Here is a 20,125-nt window from a genome sequence, read left to right as displayed (position 1 = left end):
CTGCCAATTTGGCAGACGTCCTGTAGACCCGATCAATAATCCAACTTTGAGTAACTCAAAGCCCTGTCAACTCTCAGTCAGTAGCCGGCAGGTCTGTTCCCAGTCTGTCTGGCAAAAGGGGCGAGAGGGGGAAATTACAGAGAGGCTCTGATGATTGGGACTTGTTCTTACTTGTTTGTTAAACTGATCTATGTGCATAAAGACACAACAAATAGCTGCAGTCCTGGCTGTGAATATAGGTCAGTCCCTGCAGTTTGACAGATGAATAGATCCACTTTTCTGTCTTGGCTAAATTAATTTGAGCATTTTTAAAATATATTTTTATCCCAGAAACATCAGTCTTGAATAATTTTCCTGGGAAATGATTCAGTGGCACAGCTGAATAGTTACACAGCTGCAGGGAACTGTAAACACCAATAAACATATATTATTTACACAAAGCCTACATTACATTGTAGTGTCTGTATGTGGGGTGAAATACAACACCACAATCTCTAGATTAACTATTATATGTGGTCTTAACTTTTAAAGGCAATGTCCTCAATCCAAGACACAGCAAGTCACATGAGCCAAGTGTATACATCAGGGTTGGGTTAATACAGTCACTGATGGCGACATAAAGTAGTTTACTGCAACAGCTTCCTGTAAAATGATTCATTTTCAACTGGATGCTTTTTCTTCAAAAACTGAATAGTGTTTGTCACAATCAGTTTCTCAAAAAAGACAAATAATTCAGTAACTATGTGCTGACATGTTACTGTAATGCTGCATGCAGCCTATGCATCAGACACACTGAAGTGTATGTGTTTAAAATAGAACTTTGCAGTAGCTAAGTGAATTATATATAAATATAATTATATATATATATATATATATATATATATATATATATATATATATATATATATATATATATATATATAAATATCTGAAGTCTGAGAAGAATCTTTTGTCTAGAAACACGCATTTTGTCTCCAATTGTTAACGTTACACGACGTCGACTTGACAGCACACAGGTCAGAGACGCAACTCCAAACAAACTCGACTAAATCACAGTTTGTGGAAAGTAAACATTGTAATATGAATAACAGCAGCGACCTTAAGATACCTGCTTGTCACAAAACGTCAACGTTACTTTTCTGCACACCAAATCATTTATTCTTCAGCTATAACAGCGAACTTCAAAACGCTTAGGTCATCATATCTGTAAAGCTGCTAGCTCCTCGAGGAAACACGCATTCTAATGAACGTTTAGCAGTTCCATTTTGACAAATTAGCCTACTTTACAATCTGTATAAAAATAGGCGTGTTACTCACCAACCTGACGGCAACTTGTGAAAGTATCAAGCTAAATGTTGATAACATGTTATGGTATCAGCAAATGGTGTTCCGGTAATGCCTTTCAAAATAAGAACCTCACTAACTAAGGCGACATTATTTCAAATACAGTGTGTGAAACTTTACCAGACTGCCGAGATGTCTGTAACAGTGATCTACACAGAACTAGAGTTAGAGAACTCTTGTGGTTCATAGAAAGAAAGATAGAAGAAAGATCTTGGGTGACTTGAAAGGGCATTTTAACCTTATTGATACTACTAGATGAAGGTATGCTGCAGCAATGGCATTTCATTTTTCTATAAATGAAATGCCATTAGTATATTTTGACATAGCACATAAGAATTACATACAACAGATCCAAGACCACTTTTAAGAGCCAGTTGTTGAACACATTCTGCACGTTATAGACAAAGACACGTCATAGGTAAAATGTTATAACTACTGATCATAAGACAAGTATGCCCTTCTGGGGGTTCTGTCAAAGACTCAATAAACCTGTTTCATAGCAGATAGTTTGTAAAAGCAGGAAAAGCACTGGAACTAATAACATTAACAAAAGCTCAATTCCATTAAGTGTGGAAGTAAGCCATTACCGTGAGCGAGCATGAACTATTAACATTAATAATAATCACATTTCAGTTAGGTGAAAGAGGAACTGATTTTACACATCAAGTGTTTCTAGGTCAGGTAATAACGCATTTTTGAAAATGTATCTAATAAATGTCCTGAAGGGTTGGGTCTGAAGACTACAAGTTAAACAATTAAAACAGTCTACGATCTGCTGCTTGAGGCTAGAGGCTACATTAGCTGCTACCAGCATAACCCACCCCCATCTCTGACTGACCTCTAGGTGGTTGAGTTGCATTGTGGGCATTGTAGGAGCAAGGTTTTGACCAGGAATAAGAATGTGCGTAATATAACTTTAACCGTCTTTTTTGAGTCTGGCAATGTTATAGAAGTGCTATGTTAAAAAGTTGGAGTACTCTTTTAAAATGCTCATTTTACTACAGACCCTTACTGACATAGCAGGAAAAGCACATTAATGTTGGCTCTGTTTCACTGAAGTTTGTCAGTAAGCCATGTCAATGAGACAGTGTGCACGATACCTGGGGCCTGGATCTTGACCACATAAATGGAATGCAATCATTATTCATGTCATTAACTACATCTGTCATTTCACTGCAGAAATGTAATGCAACAGGTCCATCGGTGCTTTTCCTGGTACTGTATAACAAGTCAAAATGTCCAGCTCTATTGTTTTGTGTAGAGGTTTGAAGTGTATTTCTCCTTTCTAGTGATGTTTACACATGCTTATATTTCAATCACATCTAGGCATTTTGCCACTCATATTTGCAACACCCTAAACGAAGGTCCTTGCTATTGTGTCCTGGTGTCTGGGGTAGACAATTTCAGACGTCACTTCCGAGCTTAAAAGCGGAAAGGGTCCGACAGAGGAGGTGGGCCCGAACGTGGAGCTCTGCAGCTAGAACCTTTTCAAAATGTGTGAGAACTTGAAATAAATAACAAATAAGGATATGAGGCCTTGTACATATTCAGAATGACAGTTGTTTATTGAGTGAGCGCTCACAGTTGAGAACAAACAGAGGGATAGAGTGAGTGTGGTAAAAGGAGTTTTGAGACAATAACATGTTGTGAACCAGGTAATTGATGGTTTAAAAGTTAAAGGAGGATTTTTGTGGTAAGATATTGGTTTAGATCCAAGACGCACACATACACATGCACTTGACTGGTGACTCATTGCTCAGAGCATGTCCATACACACACACACACACACACACACACACACAAACGAGGAACTGCATGTGGACCTACACAGCTCCGTGCAGGTACAGGGACAGGAACTTGCTGAATGTTTCAGGCTTGTATCCTGCCAGACCAGCTGGTACCTGCAGGGAGACACACAGAACCAATCAACTTCACTATGCTGCTCTTTCCTATCAGTCACATACATACATATTCAGTGAATCCACTGCTTGTTCTAGAATCACACACGATAGTGACAGATCACCCGCTAAATGACTTGTGATATTTGATTTATTTTCTCCTTGTGTCATGAAGGCAGACGCTCACTGGACCACACTGATTGAAATAATGGTGAAGTTTCTGATTTGATGAGGCAGCAACAGTCTTGATGACAGAACATGACAGACAGAAGTTGATTATGATCATACCTTCACTTCCTTCTTCTTGATGAGTGGTCGGACTTTTGCAAAATCATAGAGCTCGACATCTTCCTCCAGCCACATCTGCATGTAGCAAACAGCATTTCAAAAGGCCAGCAGACAACAAAGAAGAAGCAGCAAACTTGTTCTTACATCAGGGTTTTTCACTTTGATAGTAAATTCTGATTGATGTGGAAAACTGATACAGATTTTTGTTTCATTGCTTAAATAATAAATATTGATGAAAAGATTCTTTGCATATGTATTTACAGCATATTATTCAGTCCTGAATATGAGCATTAAGCAGTAGTGACCTGTTGTCATCTTGAATTCACAGCAGTTACAATCAATTCCAATGGTGATCCAAAGTCACAAGCAAAGAAATCAAAACTTCCATAGAAACTTCTCAAAGCACTCCAAGCTACAAACTTCTCAGAGCGTTCAAGCCTTCATGGGAAACTATTTAATACCCAAGAGACACATTTTGGCATATTCCTTTGAAAATAGAATGACATCTTATAGTTGCTAAAAAAAAAGTATTGCTGTTTATGTCGTTGACATTTTCAGTTTTGTTCACACGTGCAGCTAATTATGACTCACCTTTGTAGTTTTACAGCTGTGGCATTAACCCAAACATGAGTTTCATGGTATTTACTGCTGGATGTACCGTACTGTTTTGTATTTGTTCTACCCATGCAGAAGTAATAGTATTGCATAGATGTATATTCTGCAGTAGTGTAACAAATGCCTCTTCAAAGCCACTCACATCTGGCGACTTGGACATCACAATGATATTGATTTTATAAAAATGAAGCACCTGGTTCTTGATGCCGTCGTCTCCTGAGAGATCCGTGGTGTTGAGCTGGAAAACCATAAACTGGAAAATTCTACCGTTGGTCCCCACTGCCTGTACTGTTACAGGACGATCTAATACACGCTGGGGCTGGGTCTGAGACACACACACACACACACACACACACACACACACACACACACACACACACACACACACACACACACACACACACACACACACACACACACACACACACACAGTGTGAGAGGTAGAAAGAAAGAGATAATATTCATCAGCAACTGTTAATACAGTATTTTCACAGGCAATTGGGACATCTGTGACAATCTCCACCGATTGGCTGTGTGTAATGACACCCTGGTAAAAGTAATAAAGTGTATTTCCTTACCCCATACAGTTTGTGTGCACGGACCAGAGCGTTTCCAAAGGTGAACATGAACATCTTGGCTCTGAACTGTTCTGGCCGGAGCTTACAGTTAGCATCAGCTCCCTCCAGAAAGTAAAGTGTGTGGGCATGGGGGTAAGGGTAGTCATCCCTGAAACCTGATATGATAACAGAGATGTTATTTCATTAGGCCTAAACACTGGACAAAGTGACACTCTTTGTGCTAAACTCAGCACACTACTCTGCTGTGACATGAGAGAGGACTGGGTGTCTTCTCACCTGAACAGTTCACCTCCTCCTTGTACGTGTGTACTTTCTGCAGGTTGATGGTGGGGGAAACAGGATAGAAGGTTCCCAGGACATGATCTACCGTGTCAGCCACTTCCTGTTTCCCAGAGACCTCTGGGAGAGGATCCATGCAGTTATGCAATAAACCATTCTGACCCCTAATCTGGAACAGGTCCTCACCTGGTATTCAAAAAGGGGAATGGAAAAGGAAGTCCGTTAGAATGCAATCAGCGTTCAGATTTATTACCTCTGTCAAGGAGGTTATGTCTTTGGTTTAGTTTGTCAAAAACATCTTCCGTCGCTTCTAACATGTTTTAAATCTTGCATTGTTTACATACTATCTAGCAGACTTCTTGTTCTTTGCCTTTGTTGGCACATTGTTGCCAACTATTGATCAGAGGAATGGCATGAAATCCACAGGAATGTGCATTGTGCCACCTGCATGACCGCTAGCATGCCGATGATATAAACAAATTGGGGAGCAAGTGTGTAAAAATATTGTTCCAAAGAACAATCAAAAACTCCACAGGGTACCTGTAAGTAGAGGGTGTGTTACCTCTTCTCCACATGGATGCCAGTGAGTATTTCTCAGCAAGGATCCTCCTTCCAATCGCTGGGATGCTGGTCTGGAGAGTTGCACACAGATGGAGCAGGTTGTAGAGCAAAGTGTTGCTGGGAGAGGGAGAGAGGAGAGGGATTTATTAAAAAAAACAAGGATTGTAAAAGTACTTTTGCTGCCATCCGCTGCCGATTTTCAACCAACTATTTAGTGAGTCAACACAACTGTACTTTTGAGAAACCCAGCTGCCATAGGGTGCGATATTTAGACCTTGGAATCTAACTCCAAAGTCATCATCATTAACAAAGGTGATCACAATGGCTCACTTACCAAAGTTAGAAAATACAAAAGGCTTCATATATGACTTCAGGTGACCCTGCACAACTAACTAAGGCTGTCTAAACATAACAAGTGGCAAAGTGGCTTTGTGCTGACATGAGCCATGGTGGTGATTGTTGTTTCTATACGAAGATTATTCATTGGCTGTAGATATTTTGAACATTTGTCATACAACTTATCATTGTTGTTGCAATACATTGTAATGATTTAAAAAAGAAAAAGAAAACAAAAATTACGTATATTCAGTGTCAATACATCAGAAATGTACTTTAATAGTTGTTAAGCTATGACTTGACCACACAATACATGCTAAATGTAGGTCGTTGTTGTGACACACTACCTGTATTTCTCTTTGCCTGGTCGTTCCTTTGTCGTGTCCCAGAAGCGGGCATGTTTGATGGCATTCTGCACACGTTCATCCTGATCTGGTATCTGATTGGCAGGACTCTCTGCCAATGAGAGGAGCTGAGGCGGCAGACCAGAGATCAATTTGGTTTTGGTCAACCACAGAGCCTGACACACTCCTGAGACAGAGAGAGGTGAACATTTGAAGAGACATGTGGTTTAAAAATAATTATTTAAACTATTTACAAAGCACATTTAATCAAAAATGCAATTTCAAAAGTTGTTATTATTTCTTGTCACTGTGGGTGAAACAGACACATTGATGTTTCTTTTCATGATTTGGGTTACATGCTGTCAAGTTCTTCACATTTACTAGTATGTATGTATGTATGTATGTATGTATGTATGTATGTATGTATGTATGTATGTATGTATGTATGTATGTATGTATGTATGTATGTATGTATGTATGCATGCATGCATGTATGTATGATACTGGCAATGAATACTTGCTTGTTTTTACGCAACAACAATGTGCTTCAAGTGTAATAAATTGTGACATTGTACCTTCCAGTGCGCTGGTCCACTGGTTGAACACATAGCACGGTTTCTCTTTGAAGAGCGGCATCTCGTGAGCCGAAGGAGACCTGTAATATCTCGGGTCCTTGTAGTCCCTCTCCCACTGTGGGTAAATGGGCCTAGCCAGCCCCGGCACATAGTGCATCCTTTCCCCGTAGGTGACTTTCTCCAGCCCGGGGATCTCCACTTTCTCCCTGATTTTGTACACAGGGCGATTCTTGGTTGTCAGACAGCGGCTGACACCGAAGTGTCTCCGAGCCTGAAGGTGGCTGGCTCCTCCATGTGTGCACAACCGTCTCAAATCCTTCAAGAAAACGGTTTGAGAAAACAATGGAGCCGCCGTTTTTAAACACTGAGCCGTTTCTGGAAACATATTAGCACCTAGTTTACTTCTTATGGAGTTTTCAAGGTTTAAGCTGTTATTCTGACATAAGTCATTGCCTATCAATAAATGCTGCTGTTGGGCGCCGCCATGTTGAATCTTCTTCTTCTACTATTTTGGGTTTAACGGCGGTTGGCAACAAGCGTATTAGGTGCATTACCGCCACCTTCTGTTTCGGAGTGTGGATCATCCATTAATTTCTCTGATAAAAAAGAAAAAGAAAATACGTCTGTTTGCACTGTTTGACAGGTTCATTATTTTTGTACACTGAATTCCAGGAACCCACATAAACAGAATTGACAGACCTTGATGAATGAGTCTGCAATGTATTTGTAATACTTTGAGTACATTTACAAATGCACGATATGGATTATTTTCAGTCAATGCTGATAGCCTATAATTATCTGCTTCTCATGACTAACTGATAATTTCACATTTTTGTATTTTAAAAAGGAAGTTCATAACCTGCAGTTCATGCACTTTGAGGGTAAGAAAGGCTGAGATTTAGTGAGCAAAAAAGTATGATTTAATATTTCATAGCTCTGACCTAACCAGATCTAGCTGACATCACTTTTTTTGACAGAAAAAAACAAAGCACATCAAAAACTTCACAAACATGTTATAGAGCATTTTGCCTCAATGAACCTGACAGATGATAATTTGTTGGCTATAATCTCAGTATCGAAATAATACATAATAATATATATTTCCCATGATTGCCCGATAATTTATCAACGCGATATACATTTAAATAAAATATCTTGATGGCTGCACAGTAAGTGATTTTAATTTACTGCATATCTGAAGGGAAAGACTCATCCTACTCACAGCCGAGTCATAGAAGAGTATGCATTATGAACTGCATTTTACAAATGTACACTTTTGTGGAGATAAAAGCGTTTCCTGTTTGATGTTCCTCTAAGCAGACCCAATAATACTGCCGGCAACTCCACTGAATAAAGTCCCAGAAAATTTGAGATAAAGCTTTATTCTAGCAACTTTCCTTCCACTGCAAAAGCAGCCCCAGTTGTCTGATGTTCTTGATCTTTTGAGCCATCTTTGTACAAGTACATTCCAGGAGTAATGTTTTTTATAGATGAACTGAAAAAGCTGTTAAATCTACTTTCTCTGATTTGCTGAGCATAAGCGAGGTTGGACCAGTAGTCGGTTGCTTCCTTCTAATATTTAGTGGCATCTCTGCTGCCAGGACTTGCAGGGCTGAAACGGGGATGGTTTTGCTGCTCCACAACACTGTCTGTTTTTGAGGCTAAGTCATAGCCTAAAATACTGTAATCAAGTAAAACAAATCATTGTTACATAAATAGTTTTGAATGAAGAGAAGTTTGAACCTCATGATAATTATAATTTTCAAAAACGTTAACACCATTTTCCATGTTAGATCATCTGACTTCTTCAGTGACCTTTAGGCAGTAAAGCAGCGCTAGGAAAGGAGAAGTTACGACAGCGCTCCCGACTGGTGCTGCAATTGATTAGTTTTTTACCATTTTGTATTGTATTTTACAGTACATACAATATAACTTGTATTGAGGGCCTTTTCCAGCAGTATTACCCCCCCCCCCTTAAGAAATGTAGATATGATTATCTTGTTTTTTGTAATCTCATTTTTTGATTAACGCTTTCATTTTAGTTCGCTAACAGTTATCTTCCTCCATGATGACCTAAAAGCCTTGTCTCACTGTCTGGAAGTGCAAAGTCCTTTTATTTGATAGAAATTAGATTGTTTTAATTATTTTTAGTTATAGTTATTCGCAAAGGCCATAACAATTTGGTGGTTGTCCATAGAAACTACTAAAATATGCCTTAAAAACAATTACTATGTGTAATTGCTGTAATGTATATTATGTTGCAGTTCCGCATATTATATGTACAGTATTATCATTATTTTGCATTTACACCTATAATAATAATAATAATAATAATAATAATAATAATAATAATAATAATACATTTTACTTTATAGCGCTTTCCTAGAAACTCAAAGACGCTTGACAGAGTAACTAGAACAAAAATAAATAAATAAATAAAGGAACACAAAGGAAGGATAGGGAGAAGAGATGGTCAGTGGTTGAAGGCAGTGTTGAACAGGTGAGTCTGCAGTGATGTTTTAAGTCTCTGATGGTTTGAGGTGGTGAGTTCCAGAGGGTGGGAGCAGCGATGGATCTACTTTGAGGAAGCACTGTTTGATGCATCTGCATTGGAATTTAGATTTTGTTACATAGTATGATCACACACCATTACGGCAAACATACAAATAAATTATGAACAATTGTAGTTTTTGTGGTCAACATTCTCATATTACCACCAATTTTATTTATAACAAAAATAAACCAAACCATGTAAGGAGTAAAAACAAAGCATTGTTGTGGGGAGAGAGATCTCAATCCTTCTCTTCTCATCCCCTCTTGTATTTTACAGCCAGGGAGGCCAAACTGAGGAGGAGGAGAATGGCAGTTTTTCCCTGCAGAATCCAAAACCATAGCTGACCCTGCAGACCTGCATGGACACAGATGGATGCAGATTGGTTTTTAGTTACATAAAATCTCACGGAAGTCAAGCTGCAACATACACAGAGTGTTGAGTGACTAGTAATAAAAAAGACAAAGTGAAAGACTAAAAGTGAAATCAGAAGCCACATGAAGTGAGAATGACAGTTAGGGTTAGGTGGTGGTGGTCTAGAGGTACGCCTTCCAAACAAAACATTAGAAGGTCGGGAGTTCAATACCAGGGTGCCTACCTGAGCAAGGTACTTAACCCTGAGTTGTTCCAGGGAGACTGTCCCTGCACTTAGTTCAATGTAAGTCGCTCTGGATAAGACCTGTAATGTAATGATTAATGTCACCCAACATAAAGTCATACTCTCAGTATGTGGATGGTGCCCCAAAACAATGCCAGTAAAAATGTTGCATTCATTTTAAATTGATGTCTGCATATATAACAGACACACAACATTACTTCACATTTCCTGATTTAGTTTAAAGCTACAATGAAAAGACAATGTGAGGAAAATGCAGCACTGGTTTGACCACAATATCACAGCAGGAAGGAAACACCATTTTCTTGCAGAGACTCTTTCAAACCCCTTTGAACATTGTCATGTGACTGTCTAGTGTAATCATCTTGATGAGAGAACATCTGAGTTAAAAATAAAAATGTTGGTTCACTCATCTTTGTTCACATTCAGGTTTTACCCTGCATCAATAAATTGAATGATGAGGAACGAGTAATGCTTTGTGTACACTTTTGGGTTTCGCCTCTCAGGCTACACGAAGGCTGCCCTGCCGTATTGCTGGAGGATGTTGGGCTGTATACAACCTGTTAGGAAGACTGCAGGCTCTACTCGGGACCTCCTGGGCATGTCTGCAGTGTTACTAGTGTCAGTCAAAGACAGGACAGTAAAGCACAGTACTCTTTGTAGTAAAAAGGAAAATGTGAGTAAGATTTTAAGTAGTGCCTTAATATTTGTGATCAAAGATGAATTACTATTTTTACACAACTAACCGTTAAACAGGGTCATAATCCCAGAATCCTCTTTAAAACCATAAATTCTGACATCAGATTCTGCAGCACATTAATACAGAAATCAAAGAGCTTGATGCTGACTCCAACCCGGCTGTCATCAGAATCACACTGTTGCAATTACAAAATCATCCAACTGCCCTTCAGACTGCATTTTAGGTTTTTAAGCAGTATTTCAGAAAGTTGTTGCAGATATTTGAGCCCTTATTAACTGCTCTCTGTCTACTGGCATTCCCCCTCCAGATGTAAACATGCCACTGTTACAGAAGCCCTCTCAGGATCTTTCTGTGTAAAAGCCCTGTCACACATATCTGTATGACAGAAACATATGCCGGCGCATACAAAATTAGCTGAAAATGTGTCAGAGTCCAAATACGTCCAACTTTTCCACAGCGGTGTTGTAGCTGACGTATACATAACGAATACATTATGAATTATTATACGTATGTGAAACCTATTGATAGCGTATCACTTACTTATTTAAAACGTATCAGAGCATCTGGCCAAGGGAGCTGGAAAAGTGCCATCTGGTTCACGTCATGCTGATGCTGGAGAACGGCTAACATGCTGAACGCTAGCTGTACTGTAGAAACACGTTTAATAAGTTACTCCGTCGTCAGGCATCATCTTAACATAGGGTAGGAATAGGTAATCCACTCGTTATCAATAAATTGGCTGTAGGATTCACCGTCAGCCGACGTAGCCTTGATCTAACGTTCCTCTAACGTAGTCACGTAGGTATTCACGTAGGTATTTACGTAGGTAAATATTCACGTACGTATTCCGTATTCACGTACGTCTAACGTAACGTAACGTCGGCATATTTTATGAAGCACACATCGGGTACGTCCGGTAATTTTGAACATGCTCAAAACATCAGCGTTCAACAACGTACACCAGCGTAACACAGTGAGCTCTTAATGAATACTACTTATACCTTACCTTATATCAACGTACACCAGCGTAACACAGTGAGCTCTTCATGAATACTACTTATACCTTACCTTATATCAACGTACACCAGCGTAACACAGTGAGCTCTTAATGAATACTACTTATACCTTACCTTATATCAACGTACACCAGCGTAACACAGTGAGCTCTTCATGAATACTACTTATACCTTACCTTATATCAACGTACACCAGCGTAACACAGTGAGCTCTTAATGAATACTACTTATACCTTACCTTATATCAACGTACACCAGCGTAACACAGTGAGCTCTTAATGAATACTACTTATACTTTACCTTATATCAACGTACACCAGCGTAACACAGTGAGCTCTTAATGAATACTTCTTATACCTTACCTTATATCAACGTACACCAGCGTAACACAGTGAGTTCTTAATGAATACTACTTATACCTTACCTTATATCAACGTACACCAGCGTAACACAGTGAGCTCTTAATGAATACTACTTATATCTTACCTTATATCAACGTACACCAGCGTAACACAGTGAGCTCTTCATGAATACTACTTATACCTTACCTTATATCTACGTACACCAGCGTAACACAGTGAGCTCTTAATGAATACTACTTATACCTTACCTTATATCAACGTACACCAGCGTAACACAGTGAGTTCTTAATGAATACTACTTATATCTTACCTTATATCAACGTACACCAGCGTAACACAGTGAGCTCTTAATGAATACTACTTATACCTTACCTTATATCAACGTACACCAGCGTAACACAGTGAGCTCTTCATGAATACTACTTATACCTTACCTTATATCAACGTACACCAGCGTAACACAGTGAGCTCTTAATGAATACTACTTATACCTTACCTTATATCAACGTACACCAGCGTAACACAGTGAGTTCTTAATGAATACTACTTATACCTTACCTTATATCAACGTACACCAGCGTAACACAGTGAGCTCTTAATGAATACTACTTATATCTTACCTTATATCAACGTACACCAGCGTAACACAGTGAGCTCTTCATGAATACTACTTATACCTTACCTTATATCTACGTACACCAGCGTAACACAGTGAGCTCTTAATGAATACTACTTATACCTTACCTTATATCAACGTACACCAGCGTAACACAGTGAGTTCTTAATGAATACTACTTATATCTTACCTTATATCAACGTACACCAGCGTAACACAGTGAGCTCTTAATGAATACTACTTATACCTTACCTTATATCAACGTACACCAGCGTAACACAGTGAGCTCTTAATGAATACTACTTATACCTTACCTTATATCAACGTACACCAGCGTAACACAGTGAGCTCTTAATGAATACAACTTATACCTTACCTTATATCAACGCACACCACCGTAACACAGTGAGCTCTTAACGTATACTACTTATACCTTACCTTATATCAACGTACACCAGCGTAACACAGTGAGCTCTTAACTTATACTACTTATACCTTATATCAACGTACACCAGCGTAACACAGTGAGCTCTTAATGAATACTACTTATACCTTACCTTATATCAACGTACACCAGCGTAACACAGTGAGCTCTTAACGTATACTACTTATACCTTACCTTATATCAACGTACACCAGCGTAACACAGTGAGCTCTTAATGAATACTACTTATACCTTACCTTATATCAACGTACACCAGCGTAACACAGTGAGTTCTTAACGTATACTACTTATACCTTATATCAACGTACACCAGCGTAACACAGTGAGCTCTTAACGTATACTACTTATACCTTACCTTATATCAACGTACACCAGCGTAACACAGTGAGCTCTTAATGAATACTACTTATACCTTACCTTATATCAACGTACACCAGCGTAACACAGTGAGCTCTTAACGTATACTACTTATAGCTTACCTTATATCAACGTACACCAGCGTAACACAGTGAGCTCTTAACGTATACTACTTATACCTTACCTTATATCAACGTACACCAGCGTAACACAGTGAGCTCTTAATGAATACTACTTATACCTTACCTTATATCAACGTACACCAGCGTAACACAGTGAGCTCTTAACGTATACTACTTATAGCTTATATCAACGTACACCGGCGTAACACAGTGAGCTCTTAACGTATACTACTTATACCTTATATCAACGTACACCAGCGTAACACAGTGAGTTCTTAACGTATACTACTTATACCTTACCTTATATCAACGTACACCAGCGTAACCCAGTGAGCTCTTAACGTATACTACTTATACCTTACCTTATATCAACGTACACCAGCGTAACACAGTGAGCTCTTAATGTATACTACTTATACCTTACCTTATATCAACGTACACCAGCGTAACACAGTGAGCTCTTAATGAATACTACTTATACCTTACCTTATATCAACGTACACCAGCGTAACACAGTGAGCTCTTAATGAATACTTCTTATACCTTACCTTATATCAACGTACACCAGCGTAACACAGTGAGTTCTTAATGAATACTACTTATACCTTACCTTATATCAACGTACACCAGCGTAACACAGTGAGCTCTTAATGAATACAACTTATACCTTACCTTATATCAACGTACACCAGCGTAACACAGTGAGCTCTTAATGAATACTACTTATACCTTACCTTATATCAACGTACACCAGCGTAACACAGTGAGCTCTTAATGAATACTACTTATACCTTACCTTATATCAACGTACACCAGCGTAACACAGTGAGCTCTTAATGAATACTACTTATACTTTACCTTATAAAGTTGGACGTATTTAGACTCTGACTAATTTTCGTATGCGCCGGCATACGTTTCTGTCATACGGATATGTGTGACAGGGCCTTAAAGTAATTTTAGGCCCATCTGTAACCTGCCATTTTTATCCAAGAGTTTAGAAAACATTTATCCACATATTTGAATTATTTTCTGAACAATCAAACTTTTGCAAAATTTCTATCTGGTTTGGCTCTCTACACAGCGCTGACACTGCTCCGGTCAAAGGTCAAAGTTAGCCATGACTCCCACCATGACTCACCTGCTGCACTGCTGTGCTGCTGGGTGCTGTCCCACCGCGGGGGGCTGGAGGTGGTCAGGGTGGATGTTGTCAGGTTATCTGGAGAGGGGACAGTTAATCAATCATTATAGTGCCACAGAGTGTCTTTTATTAATAAATGATTGAGTATTATAAAATATTCATATGAATAAATTGTCTTAAATATGTAAAGAAGCAATCATTTGTAAATTTAACTTAAGAAATGTTTTAAACTCATTCTGACTACAGACATCCTGAACCCTGTGGTTATGAAGTTCGAGCGCCTTGTACTGTCTCACCTCACGCTTGCTAGAGTACAGAAGTTTTTTTTTACATGGTGAGGTTTTTTTTTATGTTTGTGAAGTATTGAGCAAACGGCTGCATAAATGAGACTTACTGCACGAGTTCTGTGAGAGTTTGTAAACAGATGTTTTGATATAGTTTTGCTGTTGTTAACCACGGGACCATTTACTTCAATAAATCAAGACTTTTCTCATTTTTTTGGGATTCTAATTTCACCAATGAGGCATGCTAAAAAAACTAAGTTCTCTTCATGAATTCAAGGTTACACAGGATGGGAAATGTATACACAGTGATAATTTTGGGGGTGAAGTATTCCTTTAAATGGCATTATATGAGTAAATTATAAAATTATGATCAACTCCTTACAATCACCATTTACCCAAAAAAGGTAATTGATAAAGACTGTGCTGTTAGCATTCATCGGCATCTTACCTGCTATCTGAATTAAGATGGCGAGGCTGATTGTGTTGGGCGGCTGGGTCATGCAGGAGTAATAACCAGTGTCGGCCTCTGTAGCAGAGCTGATACTCATGACCGGGGTCACATTGAGGAGGATGGTGGTAATATTGACAAGAGACACACTCTCCTGGGAGACACAAACACATATTACTGTGACAATGCTCTTTGGCACCAGTATTGGCAGTGACTTAACTCCAGGCTGAAAAGTAGTATCAGTGCCCTCGCTGGTTGAGTGAAGAGTGCATGGCTGTACCTAGAACCACACCTAACATGCTATTGTGTACTGACACACCTTAGAGCACACATCACTGCGGCAGGGTGAAACTAAAACACTTCAGTCAGAAGAAACAAAATTTCGGCTGCTCTCTCTTTCAAAGGGAGTTAACACACATACAATGGAATGGATCAGAGTTTCTTCACAAAGAAAGTAATTCAGCATGAAAAAAACATAAATGAATAATAAAGTAAAGAAATCCTAGTCGACTAAGACCAAAATGACCGATTAGTCGATCAAGAGAGGACAGCCCTGGTTGATTGCGCATATTGTAAGTTACTTTAGATAAAAGTGTCAGCTAAATAACTGTAAAGGAAATTAACAATGCAACCAACCAAAACCACCACCACCACCACCACCACCACCACCACCACCATCATCATCATCCATATATCCAAGAGAGCTTTACTTGTTGCAACATTTAAAACGTTGTTGCATAATCATGAGTACACAGTTACAGTGTACATAAAAGAGCTTAATTCACGCCGTAAGAAATTATAAATGTCGGAATATCTTTCAACAGATTTGAATCTACCTCTTGCGGGCTGTTCCTCCACAGCTGTGCCACATATTGGGCTCTCAGACATGTGAACTCACAGCTCAGATTGAAGCCCTCTCCAGCTGAAAGCACCCGATCATCTCCGGAAATACTCACAGTAGTTCTACTGCAAGCACCTACAGAAGTGAAAGAAGGCAGACATAACAGAGAAAATGCCCTAATTACAAAATGCAAGCCACACAACACTTCGCTTGAGTTTTAGAGCAATTTAGAATGTTTACTGTGGTGTCATTTAAAGTGATTGGAACTGACAGGTTAGTAGGTTTGAGTGATTCCAGTGTGCACACTGAGTATGCGTATACATGACACGTTAGCATGTGAATACATACATTAATCGGAGTATGTCTCATGGTTTTTAGGGTAGGAAAATAACAGTTTGATATATTTTGGTAAAGTACTGTTAGTTACTTCAATGTAGGTAGTAAGGTAATTGAATTTTTAAAAAGTAGATTTTAGATTGATTTTTTTACAAGATTTCAGAAACTGTAATTATCACAACTCTAAAAATCGAGACTTTTAATAATGACATAAATGTTATGGAGGTTCAAGTATAGACCTTTTTCACAGGATACATTTTCATTTGTCGCAGTAGAAAAAGCCGGTGTTACTAATAACTTTAATAATGGCTCTGTTCTCTTCAAATGTCCCATTAAACCATAACTACATCTCCTGTAAAAAAAAACATAAATACATATACAGTTTCATGGAGATAATGTATTCATATGTAGACCACACCTTTTCAAAAATATATTATGGGTACAATACACACTTAGTTATTAATGTGCAAACATATCTCAAATATAATCAGTCTATTTAAGATGAAAGTCATACATGAAGACATTTCATTTGCTGAATTGAAGGAAGGAACATTCTGAAATATAGTGAGTTCTCCCACACACATGTAGTATTTTTATAAATCAGCTTTTTACATGAATAAATGATCAGTGACTTTATTTTATTTGAATACATTCACAGCAAATAATAAGGTGACCACCACTACATAGAAACAACTAATAAGAGACAATGGCTTGTATAGGCTTTTGCTGTAGATTTTATTTACAATGATTAAAAAGCTCACCTTCACTTTGACTCCAGTACAGCAAACTCATCACCAGAAACAGCATGTGGGATTCTTTTCTCATCCTTTCTGTGTGTCTGTCACTGTCTGACAGCTGTGGATTCACCGTCAGGTTTATTTCACACTGACATGTACATAGTAGGTACTGACAGACCTTCACAGAAGCTGCTGACCTAAATCTCAGACAGGATGTACATCTCTGAACTTTTGATCCGATGCAGGCTGTGATAACCAGAGCAGAAAAGGTTTCCACAACATCCCTGGTATCAACCTCCACATATGGTAAGTAAAAGGTAAAAAAATCCCCACATGTGGTGCATTGTTGAAAAACAGATAGTAGAAAGCACAATATAAAGAACGTTAACACCGATATTAGCACAATAACAGGAAGTCTTTTCTTTTTATCTATTCAATCAAAAGGACAATTGAGACTTTGTAACAGGGTTAGGTCTAACGAGGTAATAATAATGTATGTCATATAGTTTATAATAGCTGCATTGTACTTAAAGATGTTTTAAAAGTCCATGTCCACGCTAAATCCAGCCTCATACCCCTCCTATGATATTCCTATGGTTATTTTAGCTTATCTCATGAGAGTTTCAGTCCAAGATTTAAATCAATCATTTTAAAGTAGCGAATGATGAGTTCAAAATAAGTCAAATAAGCTATATGGCACCACCTAGCCAAACTATGTATGTTAATGTAGCAAATTTGGCTTCTGACAGTCTGTTTATTTTTCTCTGTATGACAGCACATTTTAAATGAAAGATTTAACCATGAAGATAAAGTGTTAACATTAAGTTTAAAAACTGTTACAGTGTGTTCACAATATGTTCGGATTAACCTTTTAGGGGCAAATAAGGCAATCTTTTTTTTTTTACTGGAACCCTATTTTTTGTGTGCCAAACAGCAAATTGATTAAACATTACTTTATTTAATAATATGCACAATGCGAGCACAAAAATAAACTAAAGTCTTAAAACTAAAGATTTTGCCCCCTCTATACAACAGGGCCACACGATATATTTTTGATATTGTATTTTGGTGGTGCAAATTCCTAAAAAATATGCAGTTAATCAAACTACAAACAGTTGACATACTGTGAACTAGGGATTTTAGGGCACTTGGGGGTCTGGTCTAGGGCCCTGGAACAGTTGCCAAGTCTTTACCTCAAACCACACCAAATGAGCATGTGATTACTTACTGAAGACCAAACTGAAGGCAAACAACCCTCCAAAAGAGCAAGGACTGAATGCTGCAGGCCTGACAGAGCACCAGAAGGGAGAATTTCAATATGCTTAATTTTTCTGGCTAACAGACTTTATTAACTGTAGAACCAAATATTACATATTAAGATTTTATTTCAAATAAAAATGTGCTTGTGTACATAGCCGATACAACATAATGTCTAGATTCGATACATATATTTAGAAACACACAAAGTATGAAAAGCATACACACACACTTACTGTTATTTCATCAAGTGCTGGTGAAAGCAAAACAACTTCTCTCCACAAATCAAAGTGTGCATGACCAGCTCTCACGTAGGCTACACTCACACAGACACACACATTCGCGGACACAGATTTTCCGTCAGTATTCTTGAAAGCAGTTTACGCTTGCCTCTTCCGTTTACTGCGCCGTACTTTGCTTCATCTACGCAAATTGAGTTATGGTCATTGGCGAGGCTTTTCAGCTGGTTAGCCAAACATCCACAGAAAAAGAGATGAGCAGGAAAACGAGACGAAGAAAATAAGAGCATTTATTCCAAGCTAGAAAAATAGCGACAGAAAGAAAATCTGTTTGGGTACGTAACATATTTTTTTAACTTTGCACACATTTGTTTGTTAAATTAGCTAGCTATGTTTATGAATGACTGTATGTATGGGCTGAAATTCAGCGTTAGCCAACATTGGCTAGTTAGCTGGCTGGCTAACATGTTAGCTTCTACCAGGCTACGTCTTGTTACGACCACAGAGGCGAGTAAACGCTAAAGTTAGCTGGGTAGCGAGTTGTTGATATAGTTCACAAGCTACCATACTCACCGCTGCGTGTTACTACTGTCGTCTGTGTATTATTTGACATTACTTCGCTTCATTTGCTACTGCATTCACTCTACTTTGCTATTTCAAATTTGTTTCAATGACGCTAACGTTGACAAGCTACACCGAGGCCAAACACTCACACATAAACTACTGTGGCCTAAAGATAACTTCCTGCGTTACCTAGCTCGATTAATAGTTTGACGTGCCGTAACACCATATTATTATATTTTCCAAAATAGGTTACCAGCTAACGTCGGGTAGCGATTGCAGGCGTATATTTAGCAGATTGAACAGTTGCTGCTCCCTTAATGTTGAAATCTGCTGCAGTCGTATCAGCTAACATTAGCTCCATTAGCAAACTCTGGCTCTTTTGCTCAAACAGCTCATCACCTTAACAGCTTTATGTTGCCAATTTTGAAATGGTGACAGATGCGACGATCTTGAACAAAGCTGTGTTTTACAGGTCTATTAGGTTGGCTTTTAAGTATTCACAGATATCTAAACCATTGTTTAGAGACCATTAAGAAAGCTAAGTTAATCATTGGAGTGTGGGTGGTGAGAGAAGGCCATGTAGGTACAGCTAGATATAAACTGTATTTCCCTTCAAATGTAATTCAGAACGTTGTACTGCCTGCTCAGAAGAGCTCGCAATGAACAGATTCAAGATTG

The 20,125-nt window shown here is 38.5% G+C and overlaps 1 protein-coding gene across 1 annotated transcript; it reads right to left on the bottom strand.

Annotated features, from left to right (window-relative positions):
• Positions 1–2,884: 2,884 nt before the first annotated feature.
• On the bottom strand, positions 2,885–7,378 carry mrpl37 (mitochondrial ribosomal protein L37). The gene is made up of 8 exons (XM_029452793.1): positions 6,819–7,378; positions 6,247–6,430; positions 5,565–5,680; positions 5,000–5,188; positions 4,724–4,878; positions 4,339–4,470; positions 3,531–3,605; positions 2,885–3,245 (listed from the first exon to the last, which is right to left on the bottom strand). The coding sequence occupies exons 1-8, from the start codon at positions 7,201–7,203 to the stop codon at positions 3,168–3,170; spliced, it is 1,314 nt and encodes a 437-aa protein (XP_029308653.1). The 5' UTR covers positions 7,204–7,378; the 3' UTR covers positions 2,885–3,167.
• Positions 7,379–20,125: the final 12,747 nt, after the last annotated feature.

Source organism: Cottoperca gobio, chromosome 17, assembly GCF_900634415.1.
Source record: "Cottoperca gobio chromosome 17, fCotGob3.1, whole genome shotgun sequence".
NCBI classification, from domain to species: domain Eukaryota; kingdom Metazoa; phylum Chordata; class Actinopteri; order Perciformes; family Bovichtidae; genus Cottoperca; species Cottoperca gobio.
This window is presented reverse-complemented; position numbering and strand designations above follow the sequence as displayed.

Excerpts from the sequence above, each read along its gene's own strand:
- mrpl37 (XM_029452793.1), bottom strand. The coding sequence starts at position 7,203 with ATGTTTCCAGAAACGGCTCAGTGTTTAAAAACGGCGGCTCCATTGTTT. Across the intron at positions 5,189-5,564 it reads GGCATCCATGTGGAGAAGAG|GTGAGGACCTGTTCCAGATT; the intron begins GTAACACACCCT and ends TTTGAATACCAG. Across the intron at positions 3,246-3,530 it reads TCAAGAAGAAGGAAGTGAAG|GTACCAGCTGGTCTGGCAGG; the intron begins GTATGATCATAA and ends GTCTCCCTGCAG.